The following is a 16,908-nucleotide window of genomic DNA, read 5'->3' as shown; positions in this document are numbered from 1 at the left end:
ATAAAAGTCACAAAATACCAATAACCAGAAATAGAGGCACACCGAAAAGGTCCCCAAATATCAGAGTAAATTAAAACAAACGGTTCAGTACTCATATTCTCTGGAAAAGGGTAAACAACATGAGTATGCTTGGTAAAGACACAAGCATCACAAAAGAAGTCATCAGGATTACACTTCTGAAATAAACTGGGAAAAACAACAGATAAAGTCCTAAGAGATGGGTGGCCTAAACGCTGATGCCACCGATGTGACTCTGATAAAGCGAAAGCAGAAGCAGAAGCAAATGAATCCAATTGATGAGTCTTTGGAGTAAGAACTGAAGTTGTAGGAGCACTGTCCTCGAGCAGATATAGACCACCACTCAATCTACCACTACCAATCGTTCGCCCCGTCACCAAGTCCTGAAACACACAATGAGATGGAAAAGGTGACCTTACAGTTTTTGTCCCGAGTAATACTACTAATAGATTAAGTCCTAAGTCCAGAGTAATACTACTAGTAGATCACGATGAAAATGCACCATGCGGAACTGGATGGTCTGATGTAGCTTCCGCCATGTCTGACCTCCCTCCGGCGGCCCTGCCCGTCAGTTCCTCCCTCTCCCAACCTCCCCCCCCCCCCTTTCTAACCTTTCCTCCAACCTTCCTTCCTTCCTCCCTGCCACCAGCGTTAAGGCCTGGAACTCTCTTTTCTTGGCCTGCTCTTTCCTCTACTAGGGAGGGTCACCCCCTCCACTTCGTCCACCTTCCCTTGTAGGTGACAATATAGTCGGCCTCTGCCTGTCAGGGACTTCTTGACTCTGGAATCTCCAAATGGAAGAACTGCTTGGTAGGTCACTTCCTTGGGAGCAGACTGCACTTCAATATTGTGAAGTCGTCCCTAACTAAGCAATGGTTAACCTAAGGGACCATGGATACTTACCTCCCAGAAAATGGTGTTTTCATTTTCAAATTCTGTGAAGAAGATGATACACCAAAAGCCTGCAAATAACAAGTATACCCTTAATACAACGAACAGTTACAAGCATACCTGAAATACCCTTAAACCCAAATTACAACAGGACTTGATCGTCAGGTCATCTTGTCAAGTGGAACTTGATGGCCTGAACTTCAAAGGTCTGGATAGCAATACCACCAGTATTCTAGGACTTCAATTTCCACTCAGTTACAGGTTATCCACAGAACAATAAATAGAAAACAAATAGGAGTCAAAGAAAAGAAGGGTATAGAAGGTTTGAGTCTCTCACTCTCACCTAAATTTCTCACCACACTGTTTCACACAGACATTGGTAAGAACCCGAAACTTTTCTTCATTAAATCATGGGGAGGCCTCCTCAAAGACCAATACACATAGCTTGGCTTTGCCTTGTTTAAAAAGGAAATAACAGAAAGAGCAAGAGGTCGCTACCAGGCTGTGTGGCCCCTGCGCTGGGAGCGTGTGCAGGGGCAACGCGACCAGGGGAGGATTTTTCATTTTGTAGGGGGGCGGGGCAGTCATTTGGGGGGGGGGGTGGGCTGTCTGGGTGTAAGCTGCACGCTACCAGACCGCCTTTTTTTTCCCTAATAGAAATTAGAAAGTCCCTTACAATCCAATATTGGGACTTGTACAACAAGAAAACTAAATAACAACTTAATTTCCTAGCTTTTAACCAAAATAAAAAGTAAGACTAATCAAAGATTACAAAATAACTATCCCCCACGATCTGGTTTTGAGTGAACCAGAAACACTCAGTCGCATGGCTGGCCCAGCCCAAGGCTGGTTGGTCCAAAGGCCCACAAATCTGGTCCACTTAATTAGTTTCAAGGACCTGGCATCTTATGTTCCTATGGCGATATTTCTGGCCCAGGAACCTGTCTACCAGGGTATCATCTACAGTAGCGCTGAGAGTATTTGAAACCTGGGTTACTGTTAAGATATGTAACGCATGGGTATTTCTGTCCTGCGGCATATTAGTTGTTTAGTAGTTAGTCACGATAGGGGGAGTGTCCCATCGTGATATAGGTTAGCTAAGTTAGTAGTTTATTCTTAGTTTAATTCTTACATTGGTTCCTTGTGTAATTAGACAACGGCTCTTAATAGGATTTCTACAAAGAGTCTAATTGTTGTATTATAAATAAAGCTGCAGGGTACCACGATAGAAGTAGACTGAATCTATCGTGGTTCATCAATCATCTCTTCTTCCTCTTCCGTCTATCTCTTCTCTAATCTCTCTTCACAATCACAGGTACTGGTTTCAGGTCCTGATTTCACTACATGGTATCAAAGCTGTAACCAATATCTACTATCACCTTGATATCTGTTTTGAGAGTTGTACTAGGGTTCCCAGGTTGGTAGTGTGCAGCCACCCTTTGTTGCAACCATCTACTATGAAGATCTAGTTTATATCAATGGAAAACTAGTATCTCCTCTTTGTTATGCTATTTACGTGAAGGATACTACCAACTTCTGGTCTTTTATGAAGATATACATCTACAAGAATTAATTTATATCAAATCAGAGATGGTAGCACCCTGTTTCCTTTATTTTTATTGGCAGAATTGAGATCCTCCTTCATCGTCTTTTGAGTCAGCAGAGTCCCTTATCATTTCAGGGTTTGATTGAACCCACTGGTAAGGATACTCAATACCTTTTTGGGCTGATCAGAGCCTCAGAATTTCTGCAATCAGATTTTTCCAACAGCAAAAGTGATGCTCTGTTTTTTTGCAGAACTTTGATAGAATCGACTTTATAAATTAATCAGGATCTGTCCATCAGATCCACTAGAGATTTTAGGGCATTGTTGCCCCCAAGGATTTAAGTCTCGGACCGTATCGTATCGTCTCGGCCGATACGTCTCGGTATCGGTCGTGGTCGATACGATACAGGCCGAGACGTATCTTTTTTTTTTAAATGCAAATGTCTCGACTGTATCAAGACGTATCGACCGAGACGTACCGATACGATATGATACGATCGATACGTATCGATACAGTCGAGAGTTTTTAAAAAAAATTATTTTATTATATTTAAAAAACGATATGTATCGAGACGTATCGAGTCGTCTCGATATGTATCGACCAATACATACCGATACATATCGAGATGACTCGATACGTCTCGATACGTAACATTAACTTAAAAAACACATGGCCATTTCATTCTTTTCACCTAAAACTCGATTTCTAGCAGTCCTGGCGGAAAAAAGCTCTTCCCAGCTTTGAGAAACCCTTCCAAAAACACATTTAAACTTACTTTTTGGGTAAGATTTCTTGAGGGCTTTCAATTCTTTGCCAAAAACGAACTTAGAGGAGCTGAAATCACATCATTTGGTGGATCTAACAGCCCACATTCGAATTCAAAAGCTGTTCTTCAAGGGTTAGGTAAGTTTTTTGACAAAAACTTGAATCTTTTGCTTAAGTAAAAGTCCTATATGCATTTTGTTTTTGCAAAATCTGATAATGCCATTGTGTTTAAATGGCCTAAAATAGGCTGTATACCGATTTTCAGACCCAAAAGAGGTCTAAAACCCACCGAGATGGGCTTCTGAGTCGGAAAAAAAAAAATGCACAAACTCGCTGAGATCTCAGCCCAACTCGATTTTGGGCTGGGCCGAGATGGCTCCGAGACCCGAGTTTTCGGACCTTGACTCGAATAGGCCAAGGAGCACCCTTGCTCCCCCATAACACACACCGAAGGTTGGCTAGATCTACGGCACATTGCCCATGCAGTGTCACCACTGTTGCCCCACGTTGGCTAGTAGCAAGCATGATGTAGAGAGGTTCCTGGGCCAGAATATAGCTGCAGGAAACCTAAGGGGCCAGGTCCATGTTACCACTTAAGTGGACCAGGCTCGTGGACCTTTGGGCCAACCCAAAAGGGTAGGGTGTTACTGGTTCACTCAAAACCAGATCGTGGGGTTCAGTTTAAGTGTTTTAATTTTGTAATCTTGCATTTAGATGCTTTTTATTTTGAGTTTATAATCTATCTTAGGTTGCTAAGTATACAAGGCCCAATAGTGTCTTGTAAGGGACTTCCTAATTTGTTTTAATTTCTTTTGATATTAGCTACATTTACTATATATGTAATCGACCTTTAAGAGTCCTCCCAACGCTTTACTGAAGCTTGAATTTTGGTTTTTGCCAATGGCTGTGAGAAACAGTTCAGAAGAGTCCTTTGAGAGGTGAGAGACCTTGAGATGAGAAGCCTAGGTTTGAATGAGATACTCAACCCTTTAGCCCATCTTCTTCTTATATTTCTTCTCCATCGATCCTACCTTCTATTTCTTTGTTGAACCTGCAACTTCAGGCATCAGTGAAGCATTCAAAGTTACTGTTATTTTTGGGTTCATAAATAATACATTACCAAAGAGGGAGAAAGGTACTGTTAATAGTGCTGGGGTTGTTAAAGATTAGTTCATCAAAATCCAGTTGAGAAGAAGGCCTGAAGATCAGATTTCATCCTTGAGTCTATCTGTGATTAAAGAGTTCTGCAGAGATTTTCGTGGGTCTGTAACCAAGGATTTAAGTCACTACCATCAGTATTTTGACTACTGTAGGGTATGGAAGTTATGGATACGGAGAGAATCAAGCACAAGCACAACCTAGTGCTGTCGTGACATTAGCTACTCCAGAGCAATACACACGATTCTACTATGAGTGGGAGAGTCACTACCATCAGTATTTTGACTGGGCTCAGTATTGTGCTTATGTTCAGACAGTACACAACATCATCCTAGTCGCTCCTATTGTTAAAGACCCTTACAGACATGACTTTGATCCACCCCGACATTCTTCATGGCAATAGAGTGACTCTACATGTAAGGAATTTCATCTTTTAATCTTTTATAACAATTTCAAAGTGCCGCACTTGTCTGGTTATTAATTATTCACAATTCTTAGTATATATGCATGATATATGACACAAATTGCTTGTTTATATTGTTTTTTGTGTCCAAAAGTGTATTTTCATGTGTATTTTGATCATTTTCATGCGTTTCTGCACCGATCGATACGTATCTCCGATACGTATCGATACGTCTCTTAAAATCGCCTGACCGATACGATACCCGATACCGATACTTAAATCCTTGGTTGCCCCACTATTGGAGGTCACTCGACCCTGGTTTTGTGTTTATCCGACACCTGGATTTCTGGCTATTGAAAATCACCCAATTTCTGGGTTTTTAAAGGTTCAGTTCTGATTTCTCGTACTGATGGCTCTCGAGTTCTCTTCAGATCAGGATTTTCTTGTGGGGATTTATGTGATGCTCACCCTACGTGATGCCAGTTAGTGTTGCTCTTTATGTGCATCCTCTGCATTACTTGTCCGCGTGTACTGCTACACATGAGGGGGAGATTGGAGATTATTATTATCTGCAGACTATTATCTACTCGTGTCATCTACTTATTTGAAGATTATTATCATTTGTTCATGTTATTATGAGTCTATGACCCTCCCCAGACCCCGCAGTGAGTACGCTGCATCATCTGCTCGTGTCATTAGCAACAATTTTATCTGATGAAGATGGTCATTTATGGTATTCAGCAACAAGATTCCTATTTCTGGTTCTCAGCAACCTTATGCAGTGTCACTTGGTTTCCAACAATCTTATGCTGCTATTTCTGGTTCCCAGCAACCGTATGTTGTGTTAATTTTTTGTCCCCAGCAATATGCTGCTACTTGTGGTTTGCAGCAACCTATGCTGCATTTTATCAATGGTCCCAACAACCTTATGCTGCTACTTGTGGTTTCCAGCAACCTTATGTTGTTACTTAGTTCGTAGTAACCTATACAGCTTTTTTATCAGTGTCCGCAGTAACCTATACTGCACTTTTACCAATGGTTCGCAGCGACATATGCTGCAAATATGCAATTATATTTGTGACCTCTATTTGGACTAATAAGTGCATCTGATCTTTACTAATCAGATATCTATTCATGTGATCACTAATCACATCATTACTGCCCTATTTTTGGTGAACACTTAACACCTTGATATTTGCAGCTTTATCTGTCTTCTTTATGGAGATTACTACTTACTACCTGCCTTCATTGAGAAGAGCTTATAGTGTTGTCGTTGTTGATGCTACTATGATATTTTGGATTGCAATTGGTGTTCTCTGCCACTTAATTTGTTCGTTTTTGTTTGGGTTTATTTGATACAAATAATTTTTTCCTACTACTGCTACTGATGACGGATGTGCATGACTTGATATTGCTACCAAAATGAAGTTCTCTCTGTGTTTACTATTTACTGGCGTCTACGACTGCCATATATGTTCAAGACTAATTCTGCAGTTGATATTTATTCTTATTATTCCAAGCTGCAGCCTTTGATTTATATGCTCCAGCTTGAGGAGGAGTGTTTAGATATGTACCGCATGAGTATTACTGTCCTGTGGTACATTAGTTGTTTAGTATTTAGTCACTATAGGGGGAGTGTCCCATCGTGAAATAGGTTAGCGTAGTTAGTAGTTTATTGTTAGTTTAATTCTTACTTTGCGTCCTATTGTAATTAGACAGCGGCTCTTAGTATGATTTCAACTAAGAGTCTAATTGTTGTGTTATAAATAAAGCTATAGGGTACCACAATAGAAGTAGACTGAATCTATCGTTGTTCAGGATATCTTTTCTTCCTCTTCCATCGTTTTCTTCTCTCCTCTCTCTTCACAATTGCAGGTACTGGTTTCAGGTCCTCGTATCACTACGGTTACAACAAGGAGATTGGAGTCACTGTTTCCTGCAGGAAAACTACTCTTCTTTGCTGTCTAGCTAAAGAAAGTTGGGTAAAAAACAAAATCCCCGAGCCATGCAGAGCCATCAAGCCCAAACTTACCCACAAAACAATTGAATGAAATGTACAATTCCTTATGAAATTGAGAATGGCATTTTAAGTTTTAACCCCTAAAACCCATGTTAGAATTCTACAACTAACAACTCTTATTTCCAAGCCCTCCATTGGAGGGATCTTAGGTCAATGCCCTTCTATTGAACCCCCAAAGCCAACCTTCGAATTGTCTGGTCACAGGTCACCAGTTCCCAATCATAAGTCTATCACAAATCAGTGATTGCAAATATCCACCTCAATGCTTTCAAAACACCTCTTGTGAAGTCATCAATTACTAGTTACTAAATTGCTGACCGTTGGTCATTGCCCAACCCCCTCCCCCCCCCCCCCCCCGCCCCACCACACACAGGGGCCAAAAAAAGGAAGAAGAATAAAAAGAACTCCAACTGTCTTATTGCTCATATCTAGATGTTCAAATCGCTGATTTCAAAGTCCAAATGAAAGATTTCTAAATCCAGGCTTTCAATCTTGATGAAGCTTTCAAGAATTAATAAAGGATTCAGTAAGAAATGTATCATAATCTTGTTTCATCAAGGTCTTACAGTATTCACTCAACCAATTAATGTTCATGCTTTAGTATCAAGCTCATTAAGTTTGTCATGCACCAAACCTTGACTTTTTGCAAGACCATCACCATTTTTGCCTTCAGCCTAACCACTTAAACCCACAGACAAAACCATTATCTCCTGACCACACCCTATGATTCTCTTCGAAGCACTCATGTCAAATTTCACAAAATGTCGTCAACGCTAGACCTATTTTCTTTGAGGGAGAGTGTTCTCTGGCCTGGCGGGGTTGGGAGCCAGCCAATATGGAGGGCGGGAGACAGTTCGTCAATAGGGGATGGAGAGGAAAGAGTGTGTCAGGAGGAGATAGAGAGAGAGTGCTGGCGTAACCTACGGCGTCAGCTCAAAGACTTTTTCCCGTTCTTTAATTTCTTCCATAACCTAATGTTTCTCTCAAACCCAAATACTAAGATCATCCTTTTCCCTCTCAATTATTTTTGAGTACCCATTACCAAATGGTCCAAATAGCTGGAACTATCTTTTACCAATCAAAAACCTAATTAAGACAATGGGTCCCCATCTAACATCACATAAATGCACCTAATACGACTACTGCTAATTTATACATTTTTGGTTGAATTGTTGACGCTATAAATATTAGCATAACATACCAAAAAACTGATGGATGATGAGCTGAAATTGATGCATAGTTCTCTTAAGATGTTAATCACAATCATTTAAATGCACAACTAAAAAATTGAGTTCAATCTGCAATAAGGATGTTACCCATACCAAAAAGATAAAATCTGAAAATTCTATTAAAATATTCGTTATAGCTACACCAGCTGTATCCAAGGTTTAAAATCTCGTTTCGTTTCGTTTCAGTGTTTCGGTCTGACTGAAATTTCCGAGATACCAAAATTTCGTTGAAATATGGTATTTTTTCTATGAGTTTTGCTTGGCCATTTGTGGGTGTAAAATGTCGAAATGAGCAAAATTTCCAAAACGAGATGACCAAAATTACCGAGATTTTCGAAATTTCCGAAACGAGATGACCGAAATTTCCGAAAATTTTGAAATGTTGCATTGTTTTTCAATTCGAACTTGCGTTTCGTTTCGACTCGACCGAAATACTTGAAATATTCAAGATTTCGACCAAGACGAAACAAGTTTTTGAACTATGGTTGTATCCCATGCCTACATCAATCAAAGAATTAACTTAGCATAACAAGTAGAACTATACTCTATACTTTTAAGTTCTAGTTTAAGCAGCCCGCCTATGTAAAATTAAAGACAATTGAGAAGTGATAACAAATTGCAACACAGATAAAGTAAAAAACCGCTAAGCATAAAGGCAACCAAAGGAGAAGAGTTTTTCCACCTACCATCCAAACAAGAAAACTATTTCTTCCCAAAGGATTTGATGTATGAAACTTCACAAATGTAGATTGCCTTTGCAATATTGACTCTCTTGTTGTTCCTACACAAAATGGAATAGAACAGAATATCATCTCCGAGGTAAAAAAGTGAAAATAATCATGAAGTTCATAAGTCAAAAATACCTACTAAGTATTAACTCTACAAGTGGATTAATCAGAGCATGGATATGCACTATGATTTCATGTAGTCCAATTTATGGATTCAAAACAAGTTAAACCTTAAAATTGTCCAGTTAAGATTCATTCCCATTGTTCAGAAAATTCAACTACAGTTACATTTGCGTGTTTCTGTAGTCTTTGACATTTTTATGAGTATGGATACACATGTTGTTCCTCCCATCTGAAAATCTATGACATGCCATACAATATCATGTGTTGTTTCTCCCATCTGAAAATCTATAATGTCATACAAGATCACTTTAAGAAAGTCATGCTTTACCAAATAATTTCTCTTTTTATTTTCGTAGTAATTAAATGTTGGATTCAACATATTCAAGAACAGGACCAGTTGCGTCTCAACAACAAAATCATGGATTGTTTGCTAATGGATGAAATAGAAGTCAGCTACAATTCCTAGTGATCCATCTCATCTCATATCTATGTGCAGTTACTACAGTCTTATTCAATTATTAGGTGCAGTGAGGGGCAGGATGGGGTACTGGGGTCTCATCTAACCAACTCCATTGCCATCCATGGTCCATAATTCTCACAAAAATGGGCTCATGGGAGTGGTGGGTTTTCATTCATGGGCCTTCTAACAAAACTTCTTGGATATGGGTTGCAAGCAAAAAGAAGGTTTTTTTCACATGTGCTTGCAAAAACGGGACAGGCCAGGAGCAGAGCTCGATCTTTGTAAGGGCTAGGCTTTACTGAAGCTGAGTCGTAAAGCTCACCAGTTAATGAAGCATGCTGGTCCATATGAGCTTCATCTTCCCACGTCCTCCAAGAATGGATCTGCAACAGTATCAAAATATAAAATAATATGTGAGAAACCTAATAACAATAATTTATAAAGTTTTTTTTACACGTTAAATCATGGATCGTTGGATACTGAAACTCCTGTTACTTATTTAGCGAATTGGAACATAAGTAATGGATACATATTTGAGAGAATGATATCCTCCCAGAATGCACTTTGCTACACTTGACACCAAAAGTTTGAAATTTCGGATTTAGACCTCATTCTGCATTCTGTCAAAACCAAAACATTTCGGTGAAATTTCGGTCCATTTTGGACCATTTAGCAAATTTCTGTCCATTTTGACATTGTGATTTCAATAGTCATTCCATTTCGATTTCAGTCGAAACCAAATTCGAACCATGCTTGACATATATATTTGTTAGACCAAATCTTCTTTTATTTAGCAAAGAAAGGAAGAAATGACTATAAGAAAACTATTATGTATTGTCAACTTATGGGGTTGTGTGTGTCGGTTCTCTAAGTTAAGGGTAGTATTGTGACTATAGTCATTGATGGTGTGGACCCAGGTTTAGGCTGTAATTGCTTCTTTATTTATTATAAATAGATCCTCCCAACCCAAGATTTGAGTATTCTGACCATTACTCAAACCGTGGGCTGTGTTCTATTCCTTTCTCTCATCTTCTCTTCTTCTCTTTGACTTCTCCCTTCTCCTCTCTTCTCTTCTTTCTTTCTTTCTTATGACCGGGTACTGATTCAATTTCTGTTATTGTTACATGGTATCTGAGCATTGATTTCAGTATCTGGGACTCCTTGATTCTTGTTCTGAGTGTGGTTAGGGTTTTATCCCTACCTTTTGTTGTACAGCCACCTATGTTGTTTTCTGTCTATTAGAACCCTAGTTTCTTGAAAATGCACAACTAGTGTTCCATCATTTTTGTTATTTAAGTGATCGGAGAAGGAAGCTCTTTATCGGAAGTGCCCTAATCGCATGCTAGGGTTTTCTGTTTTATGACCTATGTGCGTAAGGTTTTGACTTTGTATGGGTTTTGATTGATGATGTTGGTTATTCCTCTCCTCTGGTAAGTCACAAACATCATTGTGAATACTTTTTATGGACTGATGATGTTCGTTTGATGTAAAAGATCAGATTTTACTTGTTCTTGCTAAAACCCTAATTTGCAGGACAAGAAGGGCTGCTTATTTAATGGAATAGGTCAGCTTACAAAATTAGAAACTTAAGAAATAGTAACTTCTAAAAGAAAAGCAACTTCTAAAAATAGAAACCTGATGAAAATAGAAACCAGGCTTTATAGTTCAACCAACATATAAAGAACAAAATTAGAAACTAGTAAATACAGTAACTACTAAAAAGAAAGAAAGAAAATTAGAAACTACTAGATACCCAGACTTATTAACTAAAAAACTATTACAAAAATAGAAACTAAGTTAATAGCAGCTTCTAATAGAATATTCCACCAACATCCAGTAGCAAATCTTCACACCAGCTATCCATAACAGCCCCCAAATCACTATTTACGTGAACAGTAACTTGGGTACTGTTCATGTGAACAGTAACTCTCTTTTTTTTTTCTCAAATTTCTGTCTCGGTCTCATATCTTCTTCATGCTCCTCTGGGCTGGGGCTGCCTTAGGTGATGCCCCATCGTACCAACAAAAACTTGCCACATCATCAGACTAGGCTGCCTCTCACAATAGTCGAATCCCACAACCTTGTTGGGCTGGTTTTGGGGCTTGTTACTGCGAGTACATAAGGATTTGTGATCTACATCAACTACGGTGAGGCACGGGGACCAGAGAAGTCACGGTGGAGTGCAGCGGCGGCAGCACAAGCGACAGGGGTAGCAACAATGCGGCTCGGCAACTAGAGAAATCGCGGCAGTAGGTGGTGACAGTGGAAAGTGATTTGGAGTTCGCGATAAGGCACAATAGCAATGGCGACGATGACAGAGGGTCGCTGCGGGAGGCGTGGCAACCAGAGAGGGTCACGGCGAGGGAGGAAGAGAAGTCGCAGCAGAGTCACGACTAAGACGAAAGAGGAGTCGCGGCAAAGGCGCGACAAAGGCGGCTATGGCCGCGCTACGCTGGGCAGATCGCAGCGGTGAGGTGCTACAACAAAGGATCGCGGCGAAGGCAGCGGCGGCGGCTGACGCAATGACTTAAGGTCGTGGCGGAGAGGCGCTTCTATAGACATGGCGGAGACAATGACAGCAGTGAATAGTGTTCACCGGAGAAGAGAGGCGGCGGAAGGCATGGTGAAAAGGCATAATTGGTTAGTAGGGTCAATGAGGCATGGTGTGTCATTAGTCTACCATGCTAGACAAGGAGGCGATAGCCCCACAGGCGGTGGAAAAAGAAAAAAAAAAACTCTACTAGAGATGGGAAAAGAAAAAACTTTTTAGGATTTTAGTCTCTAATACCAAGTTGAGAATCAGAGGATTAGGGGAATGAATTCAACCTGTCAATAATGACAAAGGTCAACTTTGTTTATAATGAAATTACAACCCGAACAAAATAAATAAGTAAGGTGTCTATCAGCGTCCCTATCTACAACAACTAGGCATAGTTATCTCAACAGAAACGTATTCACTGATGTTTGGACAATTTAAAACTATGATTGCAAGTATGCAACTACCACTAACCTTTACAATTGCCAAAAGCATTGTTAAGCAGCTATAAGATACATGAGTTATTGCCATCACAAAGATGAAGCGATGCAGCTGCTCCAAGCCTTCATATGAAACAAATGGCTCATGACCCTGCATAACAGATAAAGTTTCAACTTATCCATCCACTCAAACAAGGTCTCCAAATACGCATTCAAATAGAACTTTTTTTTTTTTATAGATACAAATAAAAAGTTTTATTTCAAACCAATTCCCAAAAGCATCCAACTACCTTAAAAAATCCATTAATAGGATAGGATTTTTGGTTTGGTAAAGATGGATAATAAGGTAATATCAAGAGAGGTGGTCGGCTGATATGGTTATATGCAATCCCAATGTCCTTAGAAGTTGAAAAGGTTTGTACATGAGGTTCAACGAAGACCGCCCATCACAATTTAAGCTAGCACAATCGTTTGTGGGAAATCCCCTTCTCATTGAAAACTCAAGCTGACATAAGACAGCATTGTTTTGTTGAGCATTATCATATAAACCCATGAATCTCCATATGCAAGGGGAAACGACAACTAGAAATGGAACCACGAACAGAATCACATGCCTTTTTACAGGTATTCTGATTCAAGCTGCTCAGCATGCTTCTAAATGAGTGATGAAGAATTGAACCCATAGACAGCTTACGGTCGTGGGTAGAATTATCAGCTTCAGAAGCTTCCACCTCTGATGCAGAACATGGATCGAATCTACTAGCAAAGAACTTTGTTTCAATACAAATATTTGAAATCGTCCTCGAGGTAGCAGTAAGAAGAAGAGATATTAACCCCAGCAGCATCAACTCTGCAACACGGAATCCCAAAAAAAAATTAAGTTCAGAAGAGGGATTCCAAAAGTCAAACAAATTAACGTATTTGCACAGGTACCAAATTTTCATTAACACCGAACAAAAGTCAAAAGATGCTTTAAAATCTGTCAAGAACATGACATTTACCCTCTTTCATTTTCTCCACAGCTTCATATAGAGGTTTCCGATTAGTTTTCTGCAACCACTGAACCAATGGAACATTATAAGTTACACGTGAAGTACAAAACTGAATCTCAAGTACAATGCTTTATATACTGTGGTGCACCAGTAAAAGCACAAAAATAAAACACAAAAAAAAAGTATTTCATTTTTTTTTGGGCAAAACAAAAGCAATTCTTCAACCTCTTATAATCTTAAACCACAAAATCAATGAAAATACTAACTCCAGTGACCTTTATGTTCTCATTTGATATGTCGTAATTGTACACGCAAGCAATAAATAAAAATCTATGACAATAAGACAAACATTACAATGAAATGGGAGAAGAGTAAAAGAGAGATATAGAAGTATAGCAAAGGAGTACATTGTCAACCTTGGAGTTCCAGACTTCCAGCAATAACTCTAACTAGATGCATGAACATGTAGAAGCTATATAATGATATGGTCTTCCCTTTACAGCAATTGAAATTTTTTATTCATACCTGTGATGTATTGGGTTAATGCACATGCTGTATAATGATTGGTAGATTAAGTAATAAGCTACATTGACATAAGTTTCTGAACATACTTCTAAAGACCTAAACCATACCCCTACTAGTCCTGTTTTTAGTGTTCCCAAATAGACAGTGGCTATCTGATCTGTTGTAATAGCATGGCCATCATCAAATTGGTTGACTATTGATAATGTTAAATTTGGTGGTTAACCAGTTTGGGGTAAGGTAGGATGTCCCACCCCCCCACCCCGGGGATTTCGTTCAATTATTTATTGATTAATAAAATTTGAGGGCTACCCAGGGTGTTAGTAAACTACCCTAAGAAGTACCTGCTTGGAAGGATTGCCTATTGGGGGAAATAACAATGGTAAATCATGGGTACAACCACAAGGAAGATTTCTACAGGAGGCTCAGACAAAAAGCATAGGCAGGCCAGGCAACTAAATGGTGATGAAATTATTCACTTCTAGGTCTTTGGTACCTGAACATTGTTCAATTCATAGGCAAACCTAGGCAACTATTGCTCCACGAAGTTTCCCAAAAAGGGTACCTTGATCTTTGAAAAGACACAGCCATGAGGAATCAACAGAACTTTAAACGGAACTGGGACTCAAATTAATTATAGCAAAATAAAGTTTAACCTTTACACGATCTAATCACCATTATCTTTATCGGAGATCTCCATATCTAGATCCCTTGTGTGAGTTGTGTCATGCAAATGATAAGCAATTCAAAAACACTAGATTCCCCAACACGGCAGAAATCTGGATCCACTAGAGTAAATCCCACCAAAGGTATAATCACACTTGGAGCACAATATATATACATATGCACGCACAATATATGTACATATAATTGAGCTCAATTCAGCTACCAGTTTCCCCGTTGGAACCATGATTGAACCATGATTGAAGTAAATAAATACACTTTCGTGCTACATATTTTTGGCAAATAAAATACACTTTCAATGTTCCATACAGAGGAAGAGTGCAATTCAACAAAGATAGAGAGCATAAGAATGGAAATTCCAAAAAAAAAAAAGAGAAAACTTACATGGCTTAAGCGGTGAATGGAGCGCTCCACGATCAAGGAAACAGCAACAAAGACAGACAACACAGTAGCTACAGACCACGTCGGGGTCAGGGCCAACGACCGTGCTTCTTTTACATCCATACCACGCTCACTCGATCGAAGGCCCAAAGCTTCTATTTCCTAATAGAGAGAAAACTTAGACGATTCCCCAACAATGCTTTCTAACCGACCTTACAAGCGAATAATGTTATACAGGAACTCTCAAATACAGCCTCCACTGCAAATCTGTACCACCCCCGGACGAAAGATAACAAAAAGAGAAAAGGTGGGATACAAAAGGAGCTTTCTAAGCGGTAAAGATAAGGAAAATCTCAAGATCTCTTATCTGTTGATCCTTCTCGAAAACTAACTTGAACTGTACTACTTTTTTCCAAAGAAAAAAAGTAAAAAATCGATTTTGGTACTCTATCTCCAAAGACAGCAGCAGAACGTAACAAGCGAAAACTCACATTTCACTCTCCACCAGATTTGGGGAAATATTATTTCAAGCTTCGTCAATCCCAGGATACACGATTTCCAAAATTTCAGATTTCCAACACTATTGAATCTTCAGTTCAACATTTCATCACAAAAAATGTTCTGACGATGACTCATACACATTGTCATACTTAGAGGTCCATTGTTCCTCCACAAAGCAGATTTCTCGAGTTATCAACTAATTAGTCCTCCGTGTTGCATAGCACATCCAATGATCCTCTCAATGAACTCCTGAAAATCCACAAATCTTCTCTGCAACCACATAAATCAAGAGAAAAAGAATAGGAACACCTTCAACTCATCACCTGAGAGAGATTTTCTCTTTGCAGGAAACGTCTACGTTGATCTTCTCTGAACTCTCTGTAGAGAAGAGACAACAGGTATGGGTTTCAAGCGCAGAGAAACTAGTAAAGAGAATCTTCTATATAAAAAATGGAATCGAAAACCGCAGATTTGCGGTTTTTTCAGGCTGAGGAAAGGGGAGTTATTTATTATTTATTTTCTCCCTAGCCTCCTGTTTGGGTGGGAAGAAAAAGAAATATAAATCAGTCAATCAAGGAGGACGAAGGGACGAAGAATCTCTAATCCTACCATGAAAAACAGGAAACGAGGAAGGTTGTCAGTGCGTATCGCTGTCCCTTTCGCTGCATATCAGCACATGCATGCGATTAATTAAACTAACTCTTAAGTTGCCCAACTGTGAGAGAGGGATTAAAATTTATTGGGATAAAGAACGCTAACCGCTCACTGGGCGCCATGTGTAGCTGTATCGAGATACAGTCACGCGTGAAATGATCGGCACCAATCATGGCTTGAATTATTGGTATCAATCGCAGGCGATCTGTATTAGTATCGCTAGTTATCAACCTTGATAAAATGTTGATATCGTATTAATGCAACAGTCAAAAAAACATGATCCGTATTGATTTTAAAGGTGATCGATACCCAATCTGATATTGTGGACTAAAACCTTGATACCAATGGGTTATGACAAAATGGTATCGATCATATGAAGAGAGTGAGATCACTTCATGCAGGGAAACCAAGTTCATAAACCCCACTTGCTTCGGGTATCTTTTCTATTTTAAATGTCAATAATTGACCACATGAGAAGATTAGATAGTGGCCTAAATTTTGTAGCGAATAGAACCTTAGGTCCTTGTGTCAAGTTTCAGTTATGTGAGAGTACACAATAAATGGTATTCATGCAAATTAGGTATGTAAATGGATCAAATTCAAATCAAATATAACAGTATTCATATCTGTATTCGATTAGTTTATTAATGGGTTTGGAAATTTTTCAAAAATCAATTTTTCGAAAACTGATTTTAGTAAACAGATATAAACACAAATCGAATACGGATTTTCGATCATCCATTTACATCCTTAGTGGAGGCTAGAGAGTTGAGTCGTGAGTTTGGAGAGAGTGGCATTGCGTCTCACTATTTGCCTTGAACAGTGAAGAACCGGAGAAGATGAAAATTCAAGAAGA

The 16,908-nt window shown here is 39.2% G+C and overlaps 1 protein-coding gene across 2 annotated transcripts in view; it reads right to left on the bottom strand.

Annotated features, from left to right (window-relative positions):
• The window catches only part of LOC122640640 (MLO-like protein 11), a 69,640-nt gene extending 54,445 nt beyond the window's left edge, over positions 1-15,195 (bottom strand). The window contains exons 1-6 of one of the 2 annotated variants that reach the window (XM_043833857.1): positions 14,901-15,195; positions 13,320-13,377; positions 12,933-13,168; positions 12,353-12,469; positions 9,665-9,725; positions 8,718-8,812 (exon numbers count right to left, since the gene is read on the bottom strand). In XM_043833857.1, coding sequence (XP_043689792.1) covers positions 8,718-8,812; positions 9,665-9,725; positions 12,353-12,469; positions 12,933-13,168; positions 13,320-13,377; positions 14,901-15,020 — 687 coding nt within the window. In that variant the 5' untranslated portion in view covers positions 15,021-15,195. The remainder of the gene's footprint in view (positions 1-8,717; positions 8,813-9,664; positions 9,726-12,352; positions 12,470-12,932; positions 13,169-13,319; positions 13,378-14,900) is intronic. The other variant, XM_043833858.1, reaches the window with a different exon arrangement.
• Positions 15,196-16,908: the final 1,713 nt, after the last annotated feature.

The sequence above is a fragment of the Telopea speciosissima genome, chromosome 9 (assembly GCF_018873765.1).
Source record: "Telopea speciosissima isolate NSW1024214 ecotype Mountain lineage chromosome 9, Tspe_v1, whole genome shotgun sequence".
In the NCBI taxonomy this organism is placed as follows: domain Eukaryota; kingdom Viridiplantae; phylum Streptophyta; class Magnoliopsida; order Proteales; family Proteaceae; genus Telopea; species Telopea speciosissima.
The sequence above is the reverse complement of the archived record's forward strand: the minus strand, read 5'-3'. Positions and strand labels throughout refer to the sequence as shown.